Below are 25,986 nucleotides of genomic sequence, written 5' to 3'. Positions count from 1 at the left end.
TTAATAAAACGGTTGAGAAATGAGAGAACCATGAGTGTTTATAGGCTAATATCAACGTTTTTTTATGAAAGACAAACGGGCTGTGAACTTGAAGAGCTCAATCACCATCCCGACACGGAAGAAATATAGCCTAGTGCATGCATGTATATGCACTGTTGCACTTGCACACAGTAGCCTACACACGCTCTTTATTTGTTTCTATTGAAAAACACCAGTAAAATAACGTTTATTATATTTTATTTCATTCAAGTCACGACGAAGGAATGAGTTGAATGCGTGCTGCGTAATGCTGTGGCCCCGATGGTATATGGTCTTCGCTGAGTTCGCTCGTAGCATTTTATTGAAGAAGACTTGAATCGGGTGTGATACAGCATATGAAAGCAGACTTCCCACGGATTATGGAGATGTTTTTATTTATTTTTAAGGTTGAGAAATGAAAGAATTATGGCCGTTTCTAATCTCAATATTTTAACAAAGAAAAGACGCAAAACGAGGCTGTTGCCATGTCTCATAGAAACAAGTAAATAGGTCTATAAAAATAAGCGCATATAACAGGGGTCTGTAACCTATTTTAAATGAAGTGTCATGTTTTTATTTTCTAGATAGTGAGTCTGCCATATCCAGATTAATTTTAATGACACCACATTAAAATAAAAAAACATATTTTGATTGTCCACAAGTTCTTCCTTCTTTTTAAATATGTTCTTGCACATTGTTATAATGATCATTATATATATCCCCCTGCAGTCAGAGTTCATAGTTTTAATGAATGAATGTGATACATTGTGAGCTGGTATAGATCTGCTATTTTCAAAAGTAATCTTGGAAAAAAATTATAATAATTTTAATATTTTTTGGATTAGCCGTCCTTAGTTGGGCAAATGCATTCATCTGGGGATCCTTGACATGGGAATGTGCTGTGTGAGGATCACTGGTTTAAACAACATTAGGAGAAAAGCCCAAATAACCACTTTAGAAACAAGAAAAGCAACCACAAATAGTACAACTACCAATATTTACAAGCAACTTTACAGAAAAAGAAGCCGCTTATAATAAACAGACATAGCAACACTCTAGCAGCCTCACAGAGCCGCTCAAGTGTCAAATCAAACAGTGCTTTTTGCGTTTATGAGGTGGTCAGACCCACGTCTAATCGTTATGCGCTGAGTGTCTTTAGGTCAAGGGGCTTAATAGCAAATTGCGCAAAGCGAAAATAATTAACATATGGACACTCCCACAATGCTAAAATATTCAGCAACGCGGTAAGCCATAATGTGTGTGCGTTCAACACGGGCCAGTGCGTTCAACACGGGCCGATATGCCTTTCATAATACGAATGTGCGCAGAGCGAGGCCAATTTATGTATTTCCATTGGTAAAACGCACCTTCAAAATCTACCCACACGTATTTGGGCCCAACTTCACCTAGACTCTAGGTGAAGTTGGGCCCAAATACATGGAGCTCTATGGAGCTATGGTTTTTTTTGGGCCCAATGACAGTGCCACAACAGGCCATTATATGAACTTTCAGGAAGTCCCGATTTCCTTAGTGGCTTCACAAAATATCTGTCTGACTGCCCCCCTGGTTACAACACCAAGACACCCATGTACCTGTATAAATACTTCCTTAATGTCAACGAAGTCCACACCCACAACACCAGAGGGAGTTAAACAAACCATGTGCAACCCAGATTCGGCACAAAGAAGGGACTAAATTATTTTCGCTCCTATGCCACCAAAATGTGGAACGCCCTACCTAACAGTCATTAAGACATGTTGACTCCTTCAAAACCGCTCTCAAAGGGCACCTACGGACGGCTGCAATTCGAAATTGGCCCCCGCAAAATCGGAATCCCCACCCACCCATTTTTCCACTCACTGTAGGCCTATATGTTTCCCCCCCCCCCCTTTACCTCCTCTATAATGACTTCCTGTTTTGGGCTATATACTGTAAGTAGTGTATATTTTTATGTCTCTAAATGTTATGATGAATTGAACATGGTGGACCCTATTGTAAACAAATGTAATGCTTTATTTATGGTGTCGTTACTGTCGTCCACAGTTAACAGTTTTGTATTGAGTTGTGCTTGAATAAATACTTCAATTAATCAATCATTCAGTGAATCAATCAATCATAATTGGCTTTAAAGGACGACAAGATCAACATAAAGTTGTCCCTTCTGTTAGGGACAATGACAGAGCGTCATCAGGACAGTTTTTTTTCTATAAATTTTATCCCACGATTTTGTAACCCATTTTTCACCCCTGTGTCAATCATCTAATGTGATCCTGGGCTCTGCACACCCTCCGCCAACCTAGTCCCCATATGTGGGGGACAAGGGGAGAGCAACGGACTTGAACTCATGCTTCCAAGTTGCTCCTTTACACCTGACAGGGGGGAGTTTCCCTGGTTGGACGTAGCGCGTGGAAGGAACACGTTATTCCAACCAGTTCCTTTCCCCTCCATCAGGCGCCCCGGCTTGGCCAGGGGGAGGCAGTTTAGAGACCAGGATTACTGCATGTTTTTTGTGAGGGTACCTACCCCTAGGGGACACGGGAACATGCAAACTCCACACAGAAAGGCCATTAGATTCGCCAACCCCGCCTTCGGGTATGGGCACTGATGACGCGGAGGAGGAAACACGCCGCCAGCACCCACAGCGTCCCGAGCGGGAATCGAACCCAGGAGCCTCACAGGAGCTGTGAGGCGACACGACGGCACTACCAACTGTGCCACCGTGCCCCCATTATCAGGACAGTTTTTTGCGGTCTCCTGGCAGAGAAACACTTTTCCGTAAGAAGAACCAATCAACCCACCTCTTGGAAGCACCAGGCACAGCTGGGATGAACCGCCAGACACTGCTTACATGTGCTGACCCCTCTGCTGGTGCACACGTTGGAGCCTGGGCAGTGACACACACACACACACACACACACACACACACACACACACACACACACACACACACAGTGTTAGGCAGAACAGTCTACAAATTAGAACCTATAGAACCCCCACAAGAGCACAATGGGTTAGAAAAACAAATTAAGCCACCAGTTATCATAGGAAAGAGGACTTGCTATAGTTATAGTAGGCCATTAGAGGGGAGAACTGGGCACATTCCATGTTATAACATTTAGAACACATTTCCAAACACTCACTCTTGCATTTTGGCAGGCAGTAATATGTAAATACAATGAAAATGGTTGAGACAAAGATAGAAAAATGCCCAGGCCAGTTATCTTAGTATACATATAGGCTTAATTCCTCTTTACCAATATAAACCAGATTTTTAGGCCAATTAAAACTTAATAGCCAATTACAGATCATCATACCCAGCAGTGTAAATAGTGTCGATCCACTGATTGCATGGGTAAGTGCATTTCTTGTTTCTGTTTTTCTTGTTAAAACAGTCGCATGTTTTGTTTTCTTCCATTATAAAGTAGGCATAGGCTATAGCCTATAAGAAAAAGCACTGCTATTAAGTTTTTCATTATTGCTATTATTATTTGTTTTAGACTTAATTTAGCTAAATTGATACTCCACCGCACGAGGGGGGGGGGGGTGTGTTCAATTAGCGACACCATCGTAAGAAAGCTACTGAAAATGTACCTTAATTTATACCCTACCTACAACAATGTGTGTTCATAACAGCTAGCTATAGCTGGCATGAACACACAATGTTGTAGGGTACAAATTAAGGTACACACAGGTTATGTTGTAACTTTGTAAACTTACCACAAACACCTGTTATTCCGCTAAACAGTACAATATAAATCCACGGTGTTGTCTTCACGCGGACTAGCTGCTGGGCACCCATCCTGTACGGGACACCTGATGGAAGACTGTCTCAGTGGTGGTGGAGTCAGCTCTGGTAGGAATCATTTAACTCTCTCTCTCTCTCTCTCTCTCTCTCTCTCTCTCTCTCTCTCTCTCTCTCTCTCTCTCTCTCTCTCTCTCTCTCTCTCTCTCGCACACACACAGACACGCACACAGTCTGCAACACCAAATACAGTCAAGTGTCCTCCAGTGTTCCCCTCCCTGTAATAGTGAGGACTAAAGTCACATTATAATGCTACTGGGTGGTGCAATGGGTGGAGCTTCAGGTGCAGCATCCGCTAGCACTATTAGTCTATTACATTATAATAATAATTATTAATATTATTATGATGATTGAATACGTGCCTTTCTGTATTAACATGGTTTTAACTAGTTTCTGAGGTTGTTGTTTTTTCTTTGCTATGCACTGCCCCCTCGTGGAGACTTTCAGTAAGACAACGCTATGTTGTCAATAGGTTATATTGTCTTGTGTTGCGGAATGTGGATTATTAATGTGTTTACTTTAAATTGCCATAGGTATATAATTCTTCCACATTGAAGCCAAAAACAAATGACAGACGAAAATTAACCTATTTATTATATTTTAACTTTTGTTTGTTATGTTATGGTTGCGAAGACAGACACTACAGTACGATGCTATTGCTATCCTAACGTTGAATGAATCCATACTGTATATATCTAGGTTCACACTTTTTGGACTTGAGAGCTACTTTCACAATGACCAGCTGAACAAGATCAACCAACCAATTCGAATTGCTGAAAATAGTTCAAAAATGTACCTGAGGAGGGCTTTGGAATAATGGTGCTGGGGTTACATAAGACAAAACCCACTTGGAATGGGAAATTGAGGTGGAAAACAGAATTGGTATTTTTTTGTATAACTTTGTAATACTACTGATGTTTGTGCGCAACACTTGACAACTCATTGTGGATTTGAGCTGACAGGCCCCTTTTGATGTCAATCAAGACACTATATTCAAGTGTCAGTTCAAAGTAGTTCTATTAAATTATATTTTTCATGCATGTCATGTGGTCTACCCGCACAGCCTTTGTGATCTACTGGTAGATCGCAATCTACCTTTTGGGCACCCTGGGTCCAGGGTAATGGTAATGGGGTAAATCATAGTTTAATCTAATTTAAAAGAAGGTTATAACCACTTACAGGGATATTTCACTTTCAAACATGTTTACGGTAATTGTATTATCTAAAAGAGAAAACACCAGCACTGGCGGACTGTTGTTTTAAGGCACTCTTAAAAAAAAAAAAAAAAAACAAGATTCCGCGCGTGTTGGTGTTTTCTCTTTTATAGATTACTTTTTCTAAAGTTACTGACCCGACCGCGCACCCGGTAAATGCTCAGAGTCTTTAAGAGAGTTGGAGTTGTGTGAGCTACTACCTGATAGCCTACTTGTATTGTCCACTCAGGCTTTTGTGAGCACCTCACCCCGCAGGCACACTGTCGCACGCAGACTCACCTCACCCCGCAGGCACACTGTCGCACGCAGACGCGTCAGAAGAACCTGAAGCCCTTCTTCTTCGTGGGGTTTTTAGACAGCTGGTGGATCCGCGGCTGACTGACGCGACGGACAGATTCCCGGAAACGCTCTCCTCCGCGTCAGTCAGCCGCGGAGGCACACTGACGCGTCTGTACGCGACAGTGTGCCTGTACTGTCAGACAGTTTTCTAGGTCTAGGGCGGCCTATAGAGCGTCGCAGGCCCGCCCCCTTTCTTGACGGTAGGTATGCTGCATTCGTGGTTTGGTGATGGCAGTCAATCAATCGAGTAATACATTCATCACAGCTTAGCAATGCATTCCTGACCGTGCCCCTCCTTAATTGTCACTCCTCCTAAATGACAATTGAGAAATGGTAGCATATCTTCAGTTCCGCCACCTCCAGCTCCGCCTCCTGTAGCGGCGCCTAGCTATTCCTCAGCGCCACCGTTTCCAAGCCGTACAGGATGGCTGGTCTCACTACCGTCTTACAGGCATACACACCTATAATACCTACTGTATACTATGATTTGTAATGAAAAGAAAGACACAAAAATCAGCTACAGTTGATTATTCCCAGTGGCCTACTGATTATGCCACAATGCCACATGTGCATTTTATTTTGATCAATCTCTGCCTCTCCAGGTGTGTGGTGATGGTGGTGAGTGGTGACCCAACTGTGCCACGGTAGCCTGGCTAATCAAGGTCTGATGTAGACCCTCTAATCTAAGCCTAGACTGCTAAAAAACTTAAATTTTTAGACTATTTTTACCGCAGTTTTTAGACAATTGCTTTTCCATTTAGACATACTACAAAAATGCTCAGTGGGTGCCCCCCCCCATGCCAATCACTATTCAAAGTAGGCCTAATGCAGAGAGAGAGCATAAGGAGGCCGACAGACAGTGCAGGGAGAGCATGGCATCGGGTTAAAAATTGTCTTTAATGTTAATTTAAATTGAGATATTATATAAGTTGACATAAAAATAAAGGCAAAAAAATGTATAATAAAAAATCACGACGCTGTCTTTGCACGTCGGCCCCCCCAAAAGAGCCCTGGACAGAACTTGGCCCCAGGCAAAACCTCATTTCCTACCCCTGACCTGACCTGACAGGCAACACAGCCAGATGACTAAGAAAATAGCCAAAATGCTGAATTAAGACAGATCTGAAAACAAGACAACATACATACAGTAACAAAATAACAACAACACAACACAACATGAGTATACCCAATAAATCCCAATAATCCCATGAGGAACAGTAAACCAAACGTAAAGGCACTGAATGAGAAGCAAGAGTGACATCTAGCGGACAAGCAGTGAACCACAGGTTTGTTACAAAGCAGAACCATGTTTTCAGCCTTTTCATTATCAGATGAAATGATTTGGCATTATACTACTTTGATTCATATTTATAGTAATGTCTTGTAGACCCCCAGTGTGCAATCAATCACCTGCATGTAACGGCACCGCGCGCGCCCTCCTGTCCACCCAGAGCTGCTAACTAACCACTTGAAACCTAGCATCCATATTCTGGAACACTATAGCCAAAAATAGCTGTGAGCCAACTCCAGTTTACTAAGTCTAGATAGAGTGTGTAATTGGTGCTATTGGTTGCTTTCAGATTCCGCAGTGATAGAAGAAGCAGTACTCACATGTTTTACTTTATATGTAAACGTATTAATACCTTATTGTAGAAATCGTCTGTTACAAGTACAAGTTCAGTATTCAAAATTGACTTGAGTACAACACTTAACGAAAGTATATTTAGCACAAAGATATCCCCACTGAGCATTATTTTTGTCTATATATATAGACGTTTAAAAAACTGCTAATCAACGTCTAGGCTAAGCTGATTTTTAGCCCATTTTTAGACGGACGACTAATAGACGACTATTGTTAAGTATATACTTAAAGTACCAAAAGTAAAAGTACACATTATGCAGAAGGTCCCATTTCAAGTATAATTTTTTTTAAATCGACATGTCGGGGCAATGAATGGAGGAATGGGCACTAAATAAAACACTAACCGTGGTACGGTAGGAAACTTCAGACAGGCTTTTTGCTTGTGTTAGGAATGTCAGGAAGAGGAGTCAGTGGAGTACATAGTTCCTTCTTGTGTGAGGAATGTCAGGAAGAGGAGTCAGTGGAGTACATAGTTCCTTGTGTGAGGAATGTCAGGAAGAGGAGTCAGTGGAGTACATAGTTCCTTCTTGTGTGAGGAATGTCAGGAAGAGGAGTCAGTGGAGTACATAGTTCCTTCTTGTGTGAGGAATGTCAGGAAGAGGAGTCAGTGGAGTACATAGTTCCTTGTGTGAGGAATGTCAGGAAGAGGAGTCAGTGGAGTACATAGTTCCTTCTTGTGTGAGGAATGTCAGGAAGAGGAGTCAGTGGAGTACATAGTTCCTTCTTGTGTGAGGAATGTCAGGAAGAGGAGTCAGTGGAGTACATAGTTCCTTCTTGTGTGAGGAATGTCAGGAAGAGGAGTCAGTGGAGTACATAGTTCCTTCTTGTGTGAGGAATGTCAGGAAGAGGAGTCAGTGGAGTACATAGTTCCTTCTTGTGTGAGGAATGTCAGGAAGAGGAGTCAGTGGAGTACATAGTTCCTTCTTGTGTGAGGAATGTCAGGAAGAGGAGTCAGTGGAGTACATACATAGTTCCTTGTGTGAGGAATGTCAGGAAGAGGAGTCAGTGGAGTACATAGTTCCGAGTTGCAGAAGGTACTTCGATGGGACAGAGACAGATGTTGAAGGATAATCTAGTGATTTAGGGCAGTAGTTTCCGGGGACCACCAGTGGTCCTTGAGGGGGATTCAGGTGGTCCCCAGCTAAATGATGGAGAGTTGGTGACCAAATATGGACCCTTCTAGATCTTTAACTCTTGCGGGTGTAAAATGAAACCAATTGGACCCGTACGGGTCCATTTGGATGATCAATGTTTGCCCTGTTATCTCTCCTATCGTACCAACATCAAGAATCCTATCCATTGACAACAAAACCTTCTAAGTTTTGGGTCTGAGGGGCTAAATATCTGGTGGTCCTTGACTCAAATGCCGAATAAATAACGGGCCTTGATACAAAAAGGGTTGAAAACCAATGATTTAGGGAGTGAAGAAATTCCCATTCAAGTTATTACCGAGTATGTGAGAGAGGGCAAGGTACAGTACAGGCAAGACGTACAACATACTGCATGTACAGTAAAACTATATAATATGTGAGTGTGAGAGAATTAGATTGTAGTATTTTAAGGCAGTGATAATGCACCAATAAACTGGATGCCAACCTGATCTACAAGTTCACAGCTATAGTCACAATGAAATGCAGTGTTAGCTTGTAGATTGGCTATTTCTACAGTGTGGCGGTGCCTATATAGACCTTTTAGTTTTGACCAGCAGTTACACATATATCACGTGTCGAGAGATAATTGCTTGTACACAACAGAAAATTGCAAATTCTGATTTCACTCAAAAATGTACTCAGAAAATGCCAAAGACAAAAGGAATACTTGTACACCACAATACAAAACACAATAAAGGGAATGCCCACCAGTGGTGGAAATTGTTTTACTTAAGTAAAAGTACCAATACTGCAATTCAGAAGTACTTTGTTACAAGTAAAAGTACGGAGTTGAAAATGTACTTTGTAAAAGTACAAAAGTATCAGCATCAAAATGTACTTAAAGTACTAAAAGTTAAGTGGAAGTGGTTAATGTATGTTTTCTAATCAAAATCTCCAAAGTAACTGGTAACTCAAATTTTAAAATAATTGTAGTGAAGTAAAAGTACACATTTCGGCTCTGAGAAAGTACTGGAAATTGGAAATACTCAAGTAAGTGCAAATACCTCAAAATTGTACTTAAGTAAAAGTACTTAATTACTTTCCACCACTGATGCCCACAGAGATGCAAAAATATTATACTTTAATGTTCTTGTTCTTTTGTTTGGCTTATACAGTATCACCTGACTGATACCTTTTCGGACAATTCAACAAGAACGCAAACCTTTCTCTCATCTCTGTTGAGTCGAGACTCAAAAAATACTCTCCCACTCCTTCACACACATCAGTTTCCAAGAGTGCCCTTCCATCTTTTCCATAACCCGTCTGTTCCTTTGCCCAAAGCATGTTTTATGTCTACATTTATTGGGCCTAGTTTCTGTTTCTAAGTTTCTATTTTTAAATACCTTCTGCTTTGCAGCCATGTCTGCTCTGGTGCCGTGCAGTTGGTAGAAGCACATTCCTGTATACTTTAGGGCCTCGTTCTTCTCTTTCTTCTGTTCCAAAGCTTTGGAACTTGCTTTTCTTTTCCGTTGTCAGCTTCTCTTTCTCTTACCAGTGAGCACACTCACCGTTTTCTTCCCCACTCACGTCGTTTTGTTCTTCTGTTGCTGTTGTCATGGCTGCTAGTTCCCACCTGATGTTGTGTGGGAGTCCTGCCTGCTCCATACCGTGCTGAATAACTGCTAGCTTGCACAACGTCTTCAGACTAGGACTCAAGTCTAAGATGTACAGGTCGTCGGATTCGTATCCTCCGAAGAGGCTGGCGCAATCTCCCACCATGCAACAGCACATCCTGGATGTCCGAAGCGGGCCTCGGGCCGCGGGTTCGACATTCGTCCAGGTGAAGGTAGCGGAATTGAATTTCCACATGTCGTTGAATGACCGAGTCATGTTGTGGCCGCCGAATATGTACAGCTCTCCGTTGTGGGCAATGGCCGAATGACAACAGCGTCCTTCCGGACGAAGCTGTGCAGAGGGAATGCTCAGCCAGAGGTCGGTCTCCGTGTCAAAGACTCTGATGTTGTTGTCGTCGTAGTCAAAGCTGTGGCTGTAGCCCCCGAATACAAACATCTTTGTCCCGAAGACGGTGGCGGAGTGCTCACACGATATGACGGCCGGAGCGCCCCGCGTGTTAACCGAAGACCAGAGCATCGCGGCGGTGTCCAACTTGTGGATGTCGTTAGTGCGTCCGGTCAGCTGGGCGAACCCTCCATAGACGTACATGACCTTCGCCCGGACGCAGGCCAAGTGGTAGCTCCACGCGTCCGGCACTACTCCAGCTTGTCGGTGCGTCCGCCCCAGATGTAGAGGACGTCCTCTATCAGCACGGCCGTGTGGCCCCACCGTGTGGATAAGCCCTTGTTATTATTATTATTAAGAGGGGTGCATTCTCCTGTTCCGGACGCCGCCGTCACTGCTGCCGCGGCCGCTAACCTGGCCCAGCGCAACGTGGCCGAGTTGAAGACGTGCACGTCGTCGGTCACCGCGCCGCGGGCGTCCGCGTCGTAGGGGCCTCCGAAGAAGTACACCTCACGCCCCACGGCCACGGCGGCATTGTACCGCCTCGCCGGCCCTCCCTTCACGTGCACTGTCCAGTGTAGCATCTCACACAAACGCACATCGAAGTGTCGCTCCGTCTGTGCGTTTAAACCCTGACACTTACATGTTGGTGCGGCGAGAAAAACGTCACGTAAAGCTTTGCCCGTACGTCGGTGAAGCCAATGGGTGGCTTGGGTTGGCCAATCAGGGGAAGCCAAGGCATATGTTGATCATTTCCCTAATCCAGTGGTTCTCAACCTATTTCGAGGACCCTCAGTTATGCATGAAGGCCACATGCCTCCATAACTCTGAGTGTATACATTGAACCAAATGGACCCCTAACATTTTAGTCTACTTTTTGAGGGGCGCCAGCCCCTCCTATACACAGGTTTCATTTTTGTCTTTAGTTCAAAGTTTGTTTAGTAAACGCATTGGCAATGATGGGAAAATGTACGTCATAATGTTTCGTTGCGTCATATTGTCTCTTTATTATTAATGGCTTTTAATGTTTGTTTGCACCATTTGTTTTACATCACCATTACATCACCTAATCATCACGAGTTAGACTTTAATAGATTAGCGCCCCTCACTTCACACGGGTGTGATTTTGTATTTGTTGATGAAATTGACAATATTATTTAGTCTTAGTGATCATAGCTTAGTTTATTTCGTTTTCGTCTGTGAAAAAAGGTCAAACGTATTTCATCAATGAAATCAACACTGATATTTGGAACGGTGTGCCCATGTGGCCCCCGCGGGCCCCTGGTGTGACTCTAACACTGCTGCAGTGCCGAAATGGCTGAACTGGAGGGGTCCTTGAGATGAAGACGTTTGAGAATAACTCAGGTCGCTAAAACCCCACAAATTCTCAGAAGACATACCAAGGACATGTCCTCAGTGCTATAGTTACTATAGCATGCATGTTTTGAGGCTCACGCAGTAGACAGTATTCACAATATTGTTTCTAAATGCACTCCACATGAAGGCCTGGTGTCTGCGAGCCCTCCTTTATCTTTGTTTTTGTTATGCCTCTTTTATTGTTCTATTGAGAGATACTTAGTCTTACCTATAAGCCTAGGGCCCCAAATACCACCGTTACAAGGTTCCTATACACTGATAAATAATAAACAAACAAGTCATGGCGTGCTTTCTAGCGATAAAAAAAAAAAAAAAAAACTCAACCAAGCTTGCATGGAATTGTGTAGAATTGAATCCAGAACCCAATTTGATTACTGAGCTGGAGTGGCCCTGAACCACACTACAAGGTCTGACAGAGGAATCAACAGGCATGTATAGTATTAGTATAACATCGATAACCCACTGAGGTCCTTTCATTTAGAGGCATGTATAGTATAACATGGATAACCCACTGAGGTCCTTTCATTTAGAGGGACATGTATAGTATAACATCGATAACCCACTGAGGTCCTTTCATTTAGAGGGACCCAATAGAATGATATCCATATGCCAGAGATAAAAAGCCAACACAATCTTTTGCAGTAATGAGGGAGACACGCATGAGGGACGACACGCGCACGCATCGCTCATTTGTGGTCATTCTCTCGTCCCCTCCTCTCTCCCTCTACTCCTCCTTTCTTCAGTTCTCTTTCTTTTTTCATCTCCGCTGTGTCTTTCTCTCCCACCAGCAGCTGTCAAACACAACCAAAGCTCGTCCTTTGTAGAGCTGTGTGTGTGTGTGTGTGTGTGTGTGTGTGTGTGTGTGTGTGTGTGTGTGTGTGTGTGTGTGTGTGTGCGTGCGTGCGTGCGTGCGTGCGTGCGTGCGTGCGTGCGTGCGTGCGTGCGTGCGTGCGTGCACACTCGTGCATACGTCAGGGCTCGAGATTAACGGCGTCCCGACGTCCCGGGGACGGTAAAATATCTATTTGGGACTTAAATTTATCTCATTCGGGACGGTTTCGGGACGAGAGGAGTTTTTACACTGAAAATGCGCATTTTGTGTGCAGCGATGAGCAGCATGAGACCAGCAGAGCTGCCAGCGCCGTCAGTCAGAGAGTTGACAACAACGAACGCACACACCATCATTCACCCAAAGGAATCCTAGGAATTATATTGCTTTTGCCCCGTGGATGGGACATTTAGATTTAAAGATTTAGATTTAGATCGGTTGGAAGCATAGATAAAACCATGCTACAGAAAGGTTCCATAGGGACATGGGGCTACACTACACCAACGTTTAACGTTAGCTTCCATGCTAGGCTTGCTAGCTGGTATCGACATTAAATAATATGTTGGTATATATCCTCTGAAGCAACAGATGTTTTCTAATGCTCAGATTGTTCTGGAAATGCTGCCCAACACTGGAATGCACACCCCAAAACGCTCTCATTCCACAGTTTTTATTGTTGATTTATTGATTCCTTCGTCTTAGTATTCCCCCTAATAAAGTAGTCTTTATTTGTTTTCTCATGCCACCCATCATGTAATAGACATTTGAGTATTCATAGACTACCTGCATTGGTAGTCTGTTGGTCTTGATCAAGTAGCCTACACCAACGTTTTATAAGCTACTGTAGACACTATTCATTGATTCACTGGTACACCAAAATAACAATCCATTTGGAAATAAATATTACTGTTCTCAGGTCGAATATTGATATGTGATTAAAATGTGATTAATTTAGATCAATTACAAAGCCTCTGATTAATTCGATTAACATTTTTAACCAAGCCCTATTTTTCATCTGGGAGCATTTTGACTGAAAAGAAACATGACCCCAAACAAATAATGTACTGCATGTATGTATTCAATACATGCAGTACATTATTTGTTTGGCTTAATTGTATTTCTATTACAATAGGAATACAGTTATTCATTTCACAATTTGAGTGGTGCTTTTTTTGTACTATTTTTTTCCCGGGACGGTATACATTTACTTCGGGACGGTTCAAATTGTATTTTGGGACGGTTCCGGGACGGTGGTGAAAAAAGTTAGTCTGGAGCCCTGGCATACGTGTGTGGACACATTAGTTCCGGAATTTACATGTCACTTTAGCACTGTATTCAAGGCCTATGCGTTCTGTCTTGCATAAGACCACTGAGTAGTGTGTGTGTGTGTGCGTGTGCGTGTGTGTGTGTGTGTGTGTGTTTTGCGAATCCTCATGTGTCAGAGCAACATTGCAAACAAACTGGTCTAAAGTACACGTGCGTACACCGTACACACGCGCAGAGCGAGAGAGAGGGAGAGAGAATGACAGAATTTAAGAGAAAGAGAAAGTACATAGTGTTGACTTAAGGGTTGATGACTGAGGGAATGGGGGGGGGGATCGGGGGGGGGGGGGGGGGTGGTGGTAGGAAACACTCCTCTTTCCCAGAAAGGGAGTCGATCAGTCTTCAACCCGTCCCGTAGACACACGCCTTTATTCACTTATTACTAACAGACAGACAGAACGGAAGAAACACATGCCGAGAAAGATAAGTACCGTAGATGGAGGGAGGGAGGGAGAGAGAGAGAGAGAGGAGGGGAGCTTTGAGATACCAGTGGTTCTCAAAGCGAGTTCCAAGGACCCCTTGAGCAGGTTCCAGGGGGTCCCTAGTGAGCAGGTTCCAGGGGGTCCCTAGTGAGCAGGTTCCAGGGGGTCCCTAGTGAGCAGGTTCCAGGGGCCCGGTCCCAGTGTATATCTAAATGATTGGTAACTCTGAGATTGTGCAAGTGGAACCAAATGGGGCCGTAAGGGACCATTGGGTTCCATTTGCACGCTCTCTAATAATGCATAGTGAACTGCAGGGGGTCCTTGAGATGAGAATAACAAATGTAAACAATATATATAGTACACACAACTAACTGCATGAGCTCTGAGAGTACTGTACACATGTAGCCTAATGGATACAGTATATTGGATACTGTCCATTTGGTTACACGTTGGCTAAAGGTTGATACATTATAAATTAACACTGTTGACCCACAGATTCACCCAAAGACAGATTTGGAAAACATGACTAATAGCAAAAACCTGCAATATATCTGGCAGCAATGTGCAGCAATGTGCAAACACACAGCAAGATATAAGATGCTGTGACAGGAGAAGAATACAACCACCATAACTAACATATATATACACCAGTGTTGATTTTGTCAGCACATTTTGATTTTAGTTTTCAGTCTCTTGAGTAGTATTAATTTAGTTCACATTTTAGTCACCTGGAATGTTTTTTGTTAGTCTAGTTTTAGTCGACTAAATATCATACGATTTTAGTCGACCTAAATATCTACAGTTGATTTAGTCCACTAAAATGTATTTTGGCGGGCCTTGATGGTGTCGTGATGACTAATTTTACACCGATCTACAAGCTTATTGTACATCTGCTACAGTATGTTCAGCATGCAACCAAGTGTAAAATGACTTATACTGGGTCTCTTGTCCACTAGTAGTCCCTTCCTAAGTTTTTATTTGTTGACAAAATTGTCAATATATTTTGTCTTAGTTTTAGTCATCATAGCATCATTCATTCAGCTTCATTCAGCTTTCATTTAGTTTCCATTTAGGTTTCGTCAGTGAACAAAGGTATAGTCGATGAATGTTCTTTTGTCATAGTTTTAGTCGACAAAATCCACACTGTAACATATACTAATACTACCATACTGTATTTCCTGCACCTTACAGATCTGAACCTCACCGATCTAAACCCGGACGACCCCTGGAACGGTCTCTATACCTGCCATTCCTACACATAACCTCTGTAAACTATATGCCAAAAACCTAACCTTATTCCTAACCTTAACCTCAGTAGAACGATGCCAAAACCCTACATTCATAAACGTAGACCTCGGTAATGCCTAACTCCTTATCCTCATTAAAACAAATATACACGAGAATATACGAGAACCGCACCAGCGTGCGTTTGGCGGGGAAGAAATGGGTGAGCCTTCCGGTTACCATCTCTATAGAGCGTCGCAGTCCCGCCCCCTTTCATGACGACGCCAGGCCCAGGAAATAATTCCCAATGCCCCTACCTTTTAAGCGTCGTACAAAGAGTCGTGACAAATCATGACAATAAAGTAATAAACACAATATTTTGGACCAAACAAATAATCACAAAGAAGAAAATCAAGAAAAAAAGTGTTGTATAACCTGCTGTTTTCTTCCTCTTTCTAATTATTTGTTTGGCCATGATTGTTGTCATGATTTGTCACAACTCGAGTTGGCTTTAAAGGCCTTTAAATAAATACTTTTTGAAATGTCTATGAGGAAAATGAACGGGGAATCATTTCCTGCAGGGCCCTGGTAGGGGGCGGGACAGCGACGCTCTATAGACTGATATAGATAGATTGAACATGTATACAAAAAAAGCATTTGACAAAAGAAAAAGGAAGTTTCTCCCTTCTATTGCTATCATGATTGCTATATGTAGTATATGGCATATGCAAATGTTACACAGCTCTGTTTACACTATATTTAATTGTGCGTACTGTTCACACTTGCTTTGTGGACATGCAAATGTATGTTTGAATTTAAATAAAAATGAATTGACACAGCTGTTGGAGGAAAGAGAGAGAGACAGAGAGAGCAGTGTGAGACAAAGAAGGAGTCGGGGGCTGTCCTTATTTGCTCTCCAGTGTGAGTGTTGTATGTGGGAGGAGGCAGAGAGACTGAGTGAGAGAGAGGTAGAGAGAGATGTTGAGAGGGAGAGAGGTTGAGAGAGAGAGAGAGAGAGAGAGAGAGAGAGAGAGAGAGTGTGATTGGGGGGATGTGAGCAGGAGGGACATGCAGTCAGAGAGCAGCAGAAAAGAGAGTTTAGTCAAAGCCAGAGGAGCACTATGGTTTGAAGTGAGAGTGTAGATCCACACAGGCTCAAAAGAGAGAGAGAGAGAGAGAGAGAGAAGGGAGGGCTTGGACTCGGACTGACTCGGGGTGAGAGAGAGAGAGACAGAGAGAGTCAGGTATAGCCTCAGGGCAGTCCAGCAGCAGCTCCTGTTCTTCTCCTCTCCTCTCCTCTCCTGTCCTCTCCTGTCCTCTCCTATCCTCTCCTGTCCAGCCCTGTCCTGTCCAGTCCGGCCCTGTAACCAGGACTGTTGGGCCAGGGGTGTGGAGCGAGGAGCCAGCATGCTGCAGTGGGGCGGCTGGCTGGGTGCTCTGCTGCTGGGCCAGCTGGCCGGCCACCTGGCCCGCGCCTCGGGGCCTGAGTTCCAGCACCACCGCTACGAGGACATGGTGCGCGCGCTGTTCGCCGTGCAGAGCGAGTGCCCCTACATCAGCCGCATCTACAGCATCGGCCGCAGCGTGCAGGGGCGCCACCTCTACGTGCTGGAGTTCAGCGACAGCCCGGGCATCCACGAAGCGCGTAAGGAGAGAGAAAGAGAGAGAGCACCCTATAGCTGTCTCGTTTGATTCTATTGCATGAGATGATGGTGTATAGCCCCCCTTTCGGGACCCTCGGTTAACTTTTCTGTATTTGGGACGGCGTTATAACCGCTGTCCCCAATACAGAAAAGGTAACCGAGGGTCCCGAAAGGGAGGCTAGAGATGATGAAAGGTGTGTATGAATTAAACCTGACCCCATTGAGGCTCGAAGTGGTTCTCACCTTTTTCAAGATTCTTCTAAAAATGTTTAAAAAGAAATAGCAGCTGGACAAAGCTTGTAGCTTGCATATTTGTTTGAGTAGTTTTTGAATAACCAACGCAAATATCCAAAAATGTAATCATCATTCATTCATTGATATGCATACCTGGCAAGAGTTAGGGATGTCTGTACATGCATGAATGCACTGTTCAAGGCTGCCGAGATGTGTAGCAGCTCTTTATACTTTCCCCTTGGATCAGAACTTAGTATTGGAAAGTAAATTGAAATAAGTTAGGGCAGTCCTAACGTTATGGGTCAGTGCACCCGCCATATATTTTCACAGTGGTGACATTATGCGGCCGATTCTTCATGTCCTCGAAACATCAACAAACAATACCAGCTCTTGTAGCTGTAAAGTGCATTCCTTGTCGAATGGATCTTTTTGCCCTTCTTGCCTGTGGGGTGTGAGAACTGCTGCTGCTGGCTGCCTGGAGACAAGAGCTGTCAAGTGGGGGGGGGGGGGGTCGACAAGATGAAATACAAGATTGTGGCTCTTTGGCTCCACGAAGTTTAGATTCTGTGGGGTGTGTTATTATTCTGTGGGGCTTAATAGCGGAGTAGGAAAAAGCAGAGCAGGCCGTGCGGGGCCCAAGCTGGCTCCTTGCCCTCGCTATTACTAGGAAAACATTTGTGGAAAAACGCTCAGGATATATACTTCATTGGGAGTGAGGGTTTTCGGGGTTTCTTCTCAGAAGGGGTAGCAACAAAAGAACATGTCGGCTATACCCCTTAAGGACATCTGTGATTCATTCGAAGCTTTTGTAGATCTGTTCAAACACGCCCGACGGCGATGCTTTCAACAGCTGAAGAGGATATGACAATTAAGCTTCACAGTTTACAAAGTGTCACTTTGAGTCAACAGTTGCGGCTCTGGACCCAAATTCGTATTATTTGCTTTTCCTTTTAGCTCTGGCCATACACACAGACAGGAAGAATGACAAACATTTTGTATGTGATGCAATTGCATATACTGCAAAATGTGGAAAGTTCATAGCTCACGGCGTGACATGCAACTTCATGAAAAAAAAAACATCTCTCGCTTTTCCTACCAGTGAAGGCGAGGAGGTGGAGGAGGAGGAGGAGGAAAAAAAGCTGAGAGAGAGGAGAAAAAAAAGCTTGATGATGTATGCGAGATTTCTACACGGATCATGTTGTGCCTTTTGGCAGCTGAGAGCTGAACTAGCTCTTTTTTTTCTTATTTTTTTTTCTTTTCTCCAAGCTCCATTTCTCTTGCACAAGTAGCCGGCTTCCTCTGCCAGAATAGAAGGATGTGTGCCGTACGTGTTCCCGCGCGGCAAGGTGACCACCGGGGTCTGAAAAACAGGAACCGATGCCGCTGACAGAGTTGAACCACCAGAGAGAGAGAGAGAGAGAGAGAGAGAGAGAGAGAGGTCGCTGGCGTGGGTTGACCCTTCCGCTGTCGCACACAGTCAGGAAGTCAATGTCGTTCACATGCTGCTGAGTCTAGGCTTTCTTTATATATATAAGAGGAGAGAGAGGGATATCACCTTTTGCCTTGTGTTTCCCTGTTTAATTTGTTGACGCGAACAATACACTCCTTTACCAATATAGGACAGAGTGTATAAAGGGAGACGGGCAGTAGGAAAGCTGAGAGATAAGACAATTTAGCATAAACAGATAGTAGGAAAGCTGATAGGGAGACAGTGTTGGAGAGACAGATAGTTGGAAAGCTGAGAGATAAGACAATTTAGGATAAACAGATAGTAGGAAAGCTGATAGGGAGACAGTGTTGGAGAGACAGATAGTTGGAAAGCTGAGAGATAAGACAATTTAGGAGAGAAAAACAGTATAGGAATGCTTAATTGGAGATAGTGTATTGGGGGAAACACACTTTAGGCAAGCTGAGAAGGAGACAGGCTTGTAGGGACAGACAGTACACCAGAGCTGACAGAGAGACATTGTAGAAGAGACAGTTAGTACAGGACAGCCGAGAGGGAGACATAGGAGTGCATAGGAGAGTATAAGAAGACTATAAGAAAGCTGAGAGGGAGACAGTGCATATAGGAGAAACAGTCTATAAGAAGGCTGAGAGGGAGACAATGTATAGGAGAGACAGGAAAGCCGAGAGGGAGACAGTGTATATAGGAGAGACAAGACTACAGGAAAGCTGAGAGGGAGACAGTGTACATAGGAGAGACAGACTATAGGAAAGCTGAGAGGGAGACAGTGTAGGAGAGACCGACAACATGAATAGGGCAGCTGAGAGCGAGACAGTGTAGGAGACGACAGACACACTGCAGGCAGGACAGAGGAAGAGAGGATGTGGTGAGGCGGAGGAGAGGATACATGTGTTTCTTTCCAGAGACCAGTGCAACATGTACACTGGGCACAGAGCTGCCTGCTGTCTCCCCAGGGCACCCTCTCTCTCTCTCCCATTCCTCCAACAGACCGACGCTGTCCGCCAGAGACCTCCTATCTCCATATTTCGTCACACTATACAGCAGTGGTTGGTTCCCAAACTTGTTATAAGCTTGAGACCCAAAAAGGGGAATTTTCCTCTCATCTTCCCCGGGACCGCGAGACCCAAACTATATATAGTGAAATAGATTTCATACGTTTTGTGAGCTTGTAGATCAGCTATTTTCGTTATAGGCTATGCTCCTTAAAAACTCACAATGTGCCGCGCGTTGTGTGAGCTTGTAGATCAGCTATTTTCGTTATAGGCTATGCTCCTTAAAAGTTTCATAATACGAATAGTTCTTTTGAAGAAAAGTTTGAAGTTTAAAAATCTCTGGGAAAAATAAAATAATAATCATTCATCTTTTTAAAATAATTGAAATACAAATTTGAATTATGAAATGAAAATGTGTCCGCGACCCACAAATGAGTCCCGACTCCCGACCCAGTGTTTGGGAAACGCTGTACTATACAGTGTCACACTAAAGTTAGCAAAAATAGCAGCTCTGCAAGCTCACAATGTGCCGCGCGTTGTGTGAGCTTGTAGATCTGCTATTTTATGGAGAAAAACTATTTAAGTAAGAGAAAGAGTGACAAAGTTATAACGACACTGGATCCAACAGAGCAGGTTATTATTATTATTATAAAATGTTTTATATTTCCCGTTTTGGACAGGTTTTCACCCGCCAGCGACGAGACACTGTTTTCTAAGCCCTACGACTCAGTTGGGCTCTCGTTGTACAAAGGTTGCTGGAGGTGCAGTTTTTTGGGGGATTTTCTTCTTCCATTTTTTTTTTTTTTTTTTTTTTTTTTACAGTTATGAATGATTCTCATTCACAAGGCCAATTAAAAGCTCCCCAAAGCCACAGCCTTTAGGAGGAATGTGAATTAATCAGGCTGTCACCACTTTCTTGGCACAGGGATCTTTTGGAAAGCAAACATGGTCGAGCTGCATGGATGGTAGGGTTTTCCTCTCGAAGAGGCACCAAATCACTATCCTGTTGGACAGAAAGTCATTAATCACGCTGACCAAACACAGCGCGTTACTGCATCAGGGCAAGGCCACAGACAAGGTCCTGCGTCAGACTGCTGGGTCTGGCTATACTGTATCATCACTGTTGGCTGGAAATCTGGCATGTTTAAAAAGATAAAGATGATATATTATGAAAAGATAAAACAATGCCCCAACAGTGAGGACATCCAGTCAATAGTCTTGGTCCAGCTGCAAGCCCTCGTTGGACGTTTGTCTGACTCTTTACGGCCAATCAGGCGAAACCCCAGGACTGTTTTGATAGCTGTCTACGCCAATCAGTGGCAGAGACCCCCATAGAATGACCCCATGCAGTTCCTTATCCAAATATCAGTCTCATCTTGAATATGTATTGTATTCAGAATGTCGTCGTTGCTGACCAGTGGTGCAACGGTAATAAGTACATTTACTTGAGTACTATTGCACTTTTACTAGATTTTGAGATTTAGATTGCGGTATACACGAGATGTTATAAGCCCAGCTTGCTTTTCAAGCAGCTGAAAAAAACCACATTTTGGCCATTGTGAGCTTGTAGATCTGCCATTTTCAAAAGACGTTTTGAACATTAGAAAACCTGAAATGGGACATTCTGCACAATGAGTACGTTCTACTTTTGGTACATGAAGTATATATGCCAATACTTTTGTACTTTTACTCAAGTACAACATTTTAATCCCAGACTTTTACTTGTAACGGAGTAGTTCTACAGTACATTGCAGTATTGATTATTTTTCTTAAATAAAACATACTGAAAGTACTTTTTCCACCACTGTTGCTGACCGGGGTGTATTCCAGTGTAGGCTGCAGCTTGTTATGGTGGTCTTTCCCTGGAATTAGTAGTAACTTGTGAGCAGAAACATTGTGTATAGAGGCCAATGCAGGCTCTAAGGCTTACATATAAGGGTTATGTGGAGCGTTGACCCTTTGAGTGCACACGTAAACGCACGCACGCACGCACGCACGCACGCACGCACGCACGCACGCACGCGCGCGCGCACACACACACACACACACACACACACACACACACACAGAGGCCTTTTTTGGGGTGTGTGACACCTTAGTATATACAAGTATACATAACGCTAAACCCTTAACCTATAACCTCAAAATTCCTAATTGTAAACCTAATTCCCCAAATCCCTTTTTTGAACCGTAAAAACAACCAACATGGTTCTCACAACGTCTATTTCTTGAATCCTATACTATATACGTTGGCTCTCAAGAGTGTAGTAAAAATACAAGTGCGCAGACTGCACACGCACACACACACACACGCACATGCACACACACTCACAGAACCTCTCTAAAAATGTGATTGATTTCATGCTTTAACAGCACTTCTGGGAAAACGAAGCACTGCCGTGTGCTGGGTTCGGTTTGGTCCCTTTTAACCCTTTGCTCTCTCTCTCCCGCTCTCTCGCTTCCTCCTCCTTTTTTTCTCTCTCTCTCTCTCTCTCTCTCTCTCTCTCTCTCTCCCCCTCCCTCCCAGTGGAGCCGGAGTTCAAGTACGTGGGCAACATGCACGGCAACGAGGTCCTGGGCCGCGAGCTGCTCATCCAGTTCTCGCAGTTCCTGTGCCAGGAGTACGCGGCGGGGAACCAGCGCATCACGCGCCTCGTCCACGACACGCGCATCCACATCCTGCCCTCCATGAACCCCGACGGGTACGAGGTGGCCGCCAATCAGGTGACCATGTAGTGACCATGTGGTTCTCAACGTGGGGTACGGTACCCGCCCGGGGACCACCCCGCCCACCCAGGGGGTCCTTGAGGAGGAGGGAGCTCCATGTGGGAGTCAACCAAGGTGGACCCAGACGGGTCCATTTGGTTCCATGTGTCGTGTATACACTCTCTGAGTTCAATTATCGTTGATTTTTACAATATAAAATTGGGTCCCGTTAAATTGAGGTCCGTCCGTATAGCCCTAATGCATGTCAAGCTACGGGTCCTTGAAATGAAAATGGTTGAAAATCACTATCTAGAAGTCTAGAACTGTGGAAATCTTCTCTTAAGGAGGTTCCCAGCATGGCATAACTTGCGCGTGTGTGTGTGTGCGCACATACGTGTGTGCGTGCATGTGAAAGGTTACAAACATTCCAAGAGTCCTGGAACAACATGTTTGTCTTGTATGTGTGTTGTTTATCTGGGTATTATTGTTCTTGTCCACAGATGTGTAGTAGGTATGTCATTTAGGACAGATTCTAGGTTTGATATCATTGTTCTGTCAATGTCTGTTACTACCTAGTGTCTCTGGGGAAAAACAACTGCTGCTATGCTAGGGCTAATTACGGTATATGCACCCACGCATGCACACGCACGCACGCACGCACGCACGCACGCACGCACACACACACACACACACACACACACACACACACACACACACACACACACACACACACACACACACACAATAATGTGTAAAATAATCACACACGTATACAACATTACATGAATACGATTGGGCATTTTAAACGTGCTCGTGCGCACATACATTTAAGTCAGTGTTTGGGCATACGAGGCATGAACCTACTACAAACTAGCAAGTACGCACATCCAAATAGTGTTTCAGTCTATTCACTTAAACTTCAGGACCTAGTTATTTGGAGACAAGAAAAATATGGTTAAGTAAAATAAATCAAAACATATATGGTATGGGACTGTGTTCTGTAATTGTTTTAATCATTACTGTATTGGTATTTTCCCTCACACTGAGCATATTTGCACTTATAGCTTCATTCTTGGTGGTTTATGTTTAGCGTTTGTGTTGTAAATTATGTTTAATGCAGCCCCTCGTAGCCAAGTCTTTCTATCAAAAATATTTTCTTATAGGACACTAATCCTATAAGGGTATTAAAGTTGGTTCTTAGAAATAATTATAATGCACTGCGATGTATTTTGGCTCATTGGCTAATATACAGTATATGTACACATAGAGAGAGTAGATACTGTGCATAATATGTATATATGACATAACACCCTTTCTCCTTTCCTTCCTCTCTAATACATCACCTCAGCATGTGTTGTCGTCTGTGGGCCGACAGGGTCCCGAGTTCAACGGCTACCTGGTGGGCCGCGGCAACTCCAGGGAGCAGGACTTGAACCGCAACTTCCCCGACCTCAACGCCCTCATGTACTACTACGAGAAGAGCAGCGGGCGCAACCATCACCTGCCGCTCCCCGACAACTGGGAACAACAGGTGGGCTTCATTCACTGTTCACTAACACATTTAGGGCTGTATTTTGCGTGTCCTAAGTACCAGGTCTTATTGCTTAACTTAAGACCTGGAGGCGTGGTCAATGCCATTTGGCTATTCTGAGTGGCCAAAGAGCATTGACCACACCTCCAGGTCTTAAGTTAAGTAATAAGACCTCGTACTTAAGACACGCAAAATACAGCCCTTAGACTGTACGACGTGTGGGAACGTCATAACGAATCCAACCGACGGGTTGCTAGGATGTGTCCTAGCGCATCTTCATTGATATCAAACGAGAGAAAAATATTCTGATTTTTTTTCTTTAGTTTGCCTCTCCATACTCCTTGCTCTTTTGCGCATGCGCGCTGCCGGTCAGCTCTCTGTGGTTTTGACCAGATGAATATACTAAGCTCTTCATTTCTGACTTCAACATGCCTCTCGTTCAAAATATGAAGCGAGCGATCATCAGCGACTTATATCGTAATCTTATATCGTAAGCAAGCAAAAATAGGTCTCCCGATTTTTGTCGGAAACAAAATGCTGCAAATCATGAACGCAGGGCCCAAGTGCAGTGAAACTGTGCACGCATTATTCCCACTAGGCTAAGGAAGCAATGCCACTTGACATTTTTCAAATCAGCCTCATAATGGCGCTATAACAGGCCAAGACAAGTCTTGGGCATAAAAACGTTGTATGCCCAAAACGTTCATGTGCACACTCCCTATACAGCCCAAGGAAAAACATCTGGCCTGGCCTGCAATTTTCAATTCTGCCTTTTCGAGCGCCACCAGGAGGCCCAGTTACGTACGTATGTGAAACACTCTTTTTTTTATATTAGTCCTTTTATTTTCCTTTTTGATTTTATCCAAATATCAATCCTAGTGGAGACCAGCTGTGCCTTCTACTAGTTCACTGTTCATTTCGTCAGTGGTGGTAAAATGCGTTCATGAAGGAAGCGAGGGAAATGGGAACGCGTGCAAACCCAAACCATCGGTCGACTGAAGTGGAAATTTAAATTCAGCTTAAAAAATGTCCATGTTTTGTTTCTGCCTACCCAACCCCCCCTAAACAAATGTGTAACCCTAACCACATAGTAATATGTGTGAAACTATTGAACCACTTACATACTTTGTGCCAATGAAAACATAGTTATGTGTTCATGTATCGTGTGTGTGTGTGAAATGTACAAGCATGTTTCCCGGCCACCTGTGCGTTTACTTGGCTTACTACTTGGAATCAACTTTAATCTCCCTGTACGATGTGTTTTTCTTCAACTGGGGACTGCGCACGCACACACACACACACACACACACACACACACACACACACACACACACACACACACACACACACACACACACACACACACACACACACACACACACACACACACACACACACACACACACACACACACACACACACACACACACACACACGCGTTGCAGTGTGAGGAGAAAAGAATGCTGTGACCTTGGCCGTGTGCAGTAAGACGATAAAGGCAGACATAACAGGCTGTTGGAGCTGGAGGTGAAAACAATGGCACTGCCTTGCCTTGCACTGGAGATGTGTTTACCAAGCTGCTATTTATAGATGACTGTGGGGTAGAAGGAAAGGAAAGGAAAGGAAAGGAAGGAAAGGAGGATACCCAGCCCCCCCCCCCCCCCCCCCCCCCTCCCGCCCACACACTCCCATTATAGGTTGGCACTGCAGATATAGCAGTACGCGCACACTCAGTGTTGTTTTTGTCGACTAAAACTAAGACGAAAAATGTTCATTGACTACCTTTTTTCACTGACGAAAACTAAATGGAAACTAAGCTATGATGACTAAAACTAAGACTAAATATTTCGTTGACGAATATAAAACTAGACTAAAATGTTAGGAATGGACTAGTGGACAAGAGATCCAGTATAAGTCATTTTACACTATTTTACACTGCTCGCGCTGTGACACGTTGCGAGCTTGTAGATCGGCTATTTTCAGCAACATAACACAAGCACACTGTAAAACCATAGTTCTACATCTCAAACAATGGGTCAAGATTAAAAAATATATATATACAAAATCGGAAAAAGGCAAACATTTAAACAAATGCCTAAACAATGTTTTATG

The 25,986-nt window shown here is 43.8% G+C and overlaps 2 protein-coding genes across 7 annotated transcripts in view; one reads left to right on the top strand and one right to left on the bottom strand.

The window, feature by feature from the left end:
• LOC310874982 (integrin beta-3-like) overlaps nucleotides 1-3,863 on the bottom strand; it is a 51,950-nt gene extending 48,087 nt beyond the window's left edge. For both annotated transcript variants that reach the window (XM_083787966.1, XM_083787967.1), the window contains exons 1-2: nucleotides 3,736-3,863; nucleotides 2,817-2,902 (exon numbers count right to left, since the gene is read on the bottom strand). In XM_083787966.1, the coding sequence (XP_083644092.1) occupies nucleotides 2,817-2,902; nucleotides 3,736-3,817 (168 nt within the window). In that variant the 5' untranslated portion in view covers nucleotides 3,818-3,863. The remainder of the gene's footprint in view (nucleotides 1-2,816; nucleotides 2,903-3,735) is intronic.
• The window catches only part of cpn1 (carboxypeptidase N, polypeptide 1), a 409,472-nt gene that overhangs the window by 357,693 nt on the left and 25,793 nt on the right, over nucleotides 1-25,986 (top strand). For 3 of the 5 annotated variants that reach the window (XM_083787972.1, XM_083787973.1, XM_083787971.1), the window contains exons 2-4: nucleotides 16,686-16,945; nucleotides 22,165-22,361; nucleotides 23,692-23,874. In XM_083787972.1, coding sequence (XP_083644098.1) covers nucleotides 16,708-16,945; nucleotides 22,165-22,361; nucleotides 23,692-23,874 — 618 coding nt within the window. In that variant the 5' untranslated portion in view covers nucleotides 16,686-16,707. Of the gene's footprint in view, nucleotides 1-16,303; nucleotides 16,946-22,164; nucleotides 22,362-23,691; nucleotides 23,875-25,986 lie in introns of those variants that run through there. The other 2 variants (XM_083787974.1, XM_083787970.1) reach the window with 2 other exon arrangements.

This window comes from Protomyctophum parallelum (genome assembly GCF_964188405.1).
Source record: "Protomyctophum parallelum genome assembly, chromosome: 17".
In the NCBI taxonomy this organism is placed as follows: Eukaryota; Metazoa; Chordata; class Actinopteri; order Myctophiformes; family Myctophidae; genus Protomyctophum; species Protomyctophum parallelum.
Note: the sequence above shows the minus strand (reverse complement) of the source record. Positions and strands in the feature narration are given on the sequence as shown.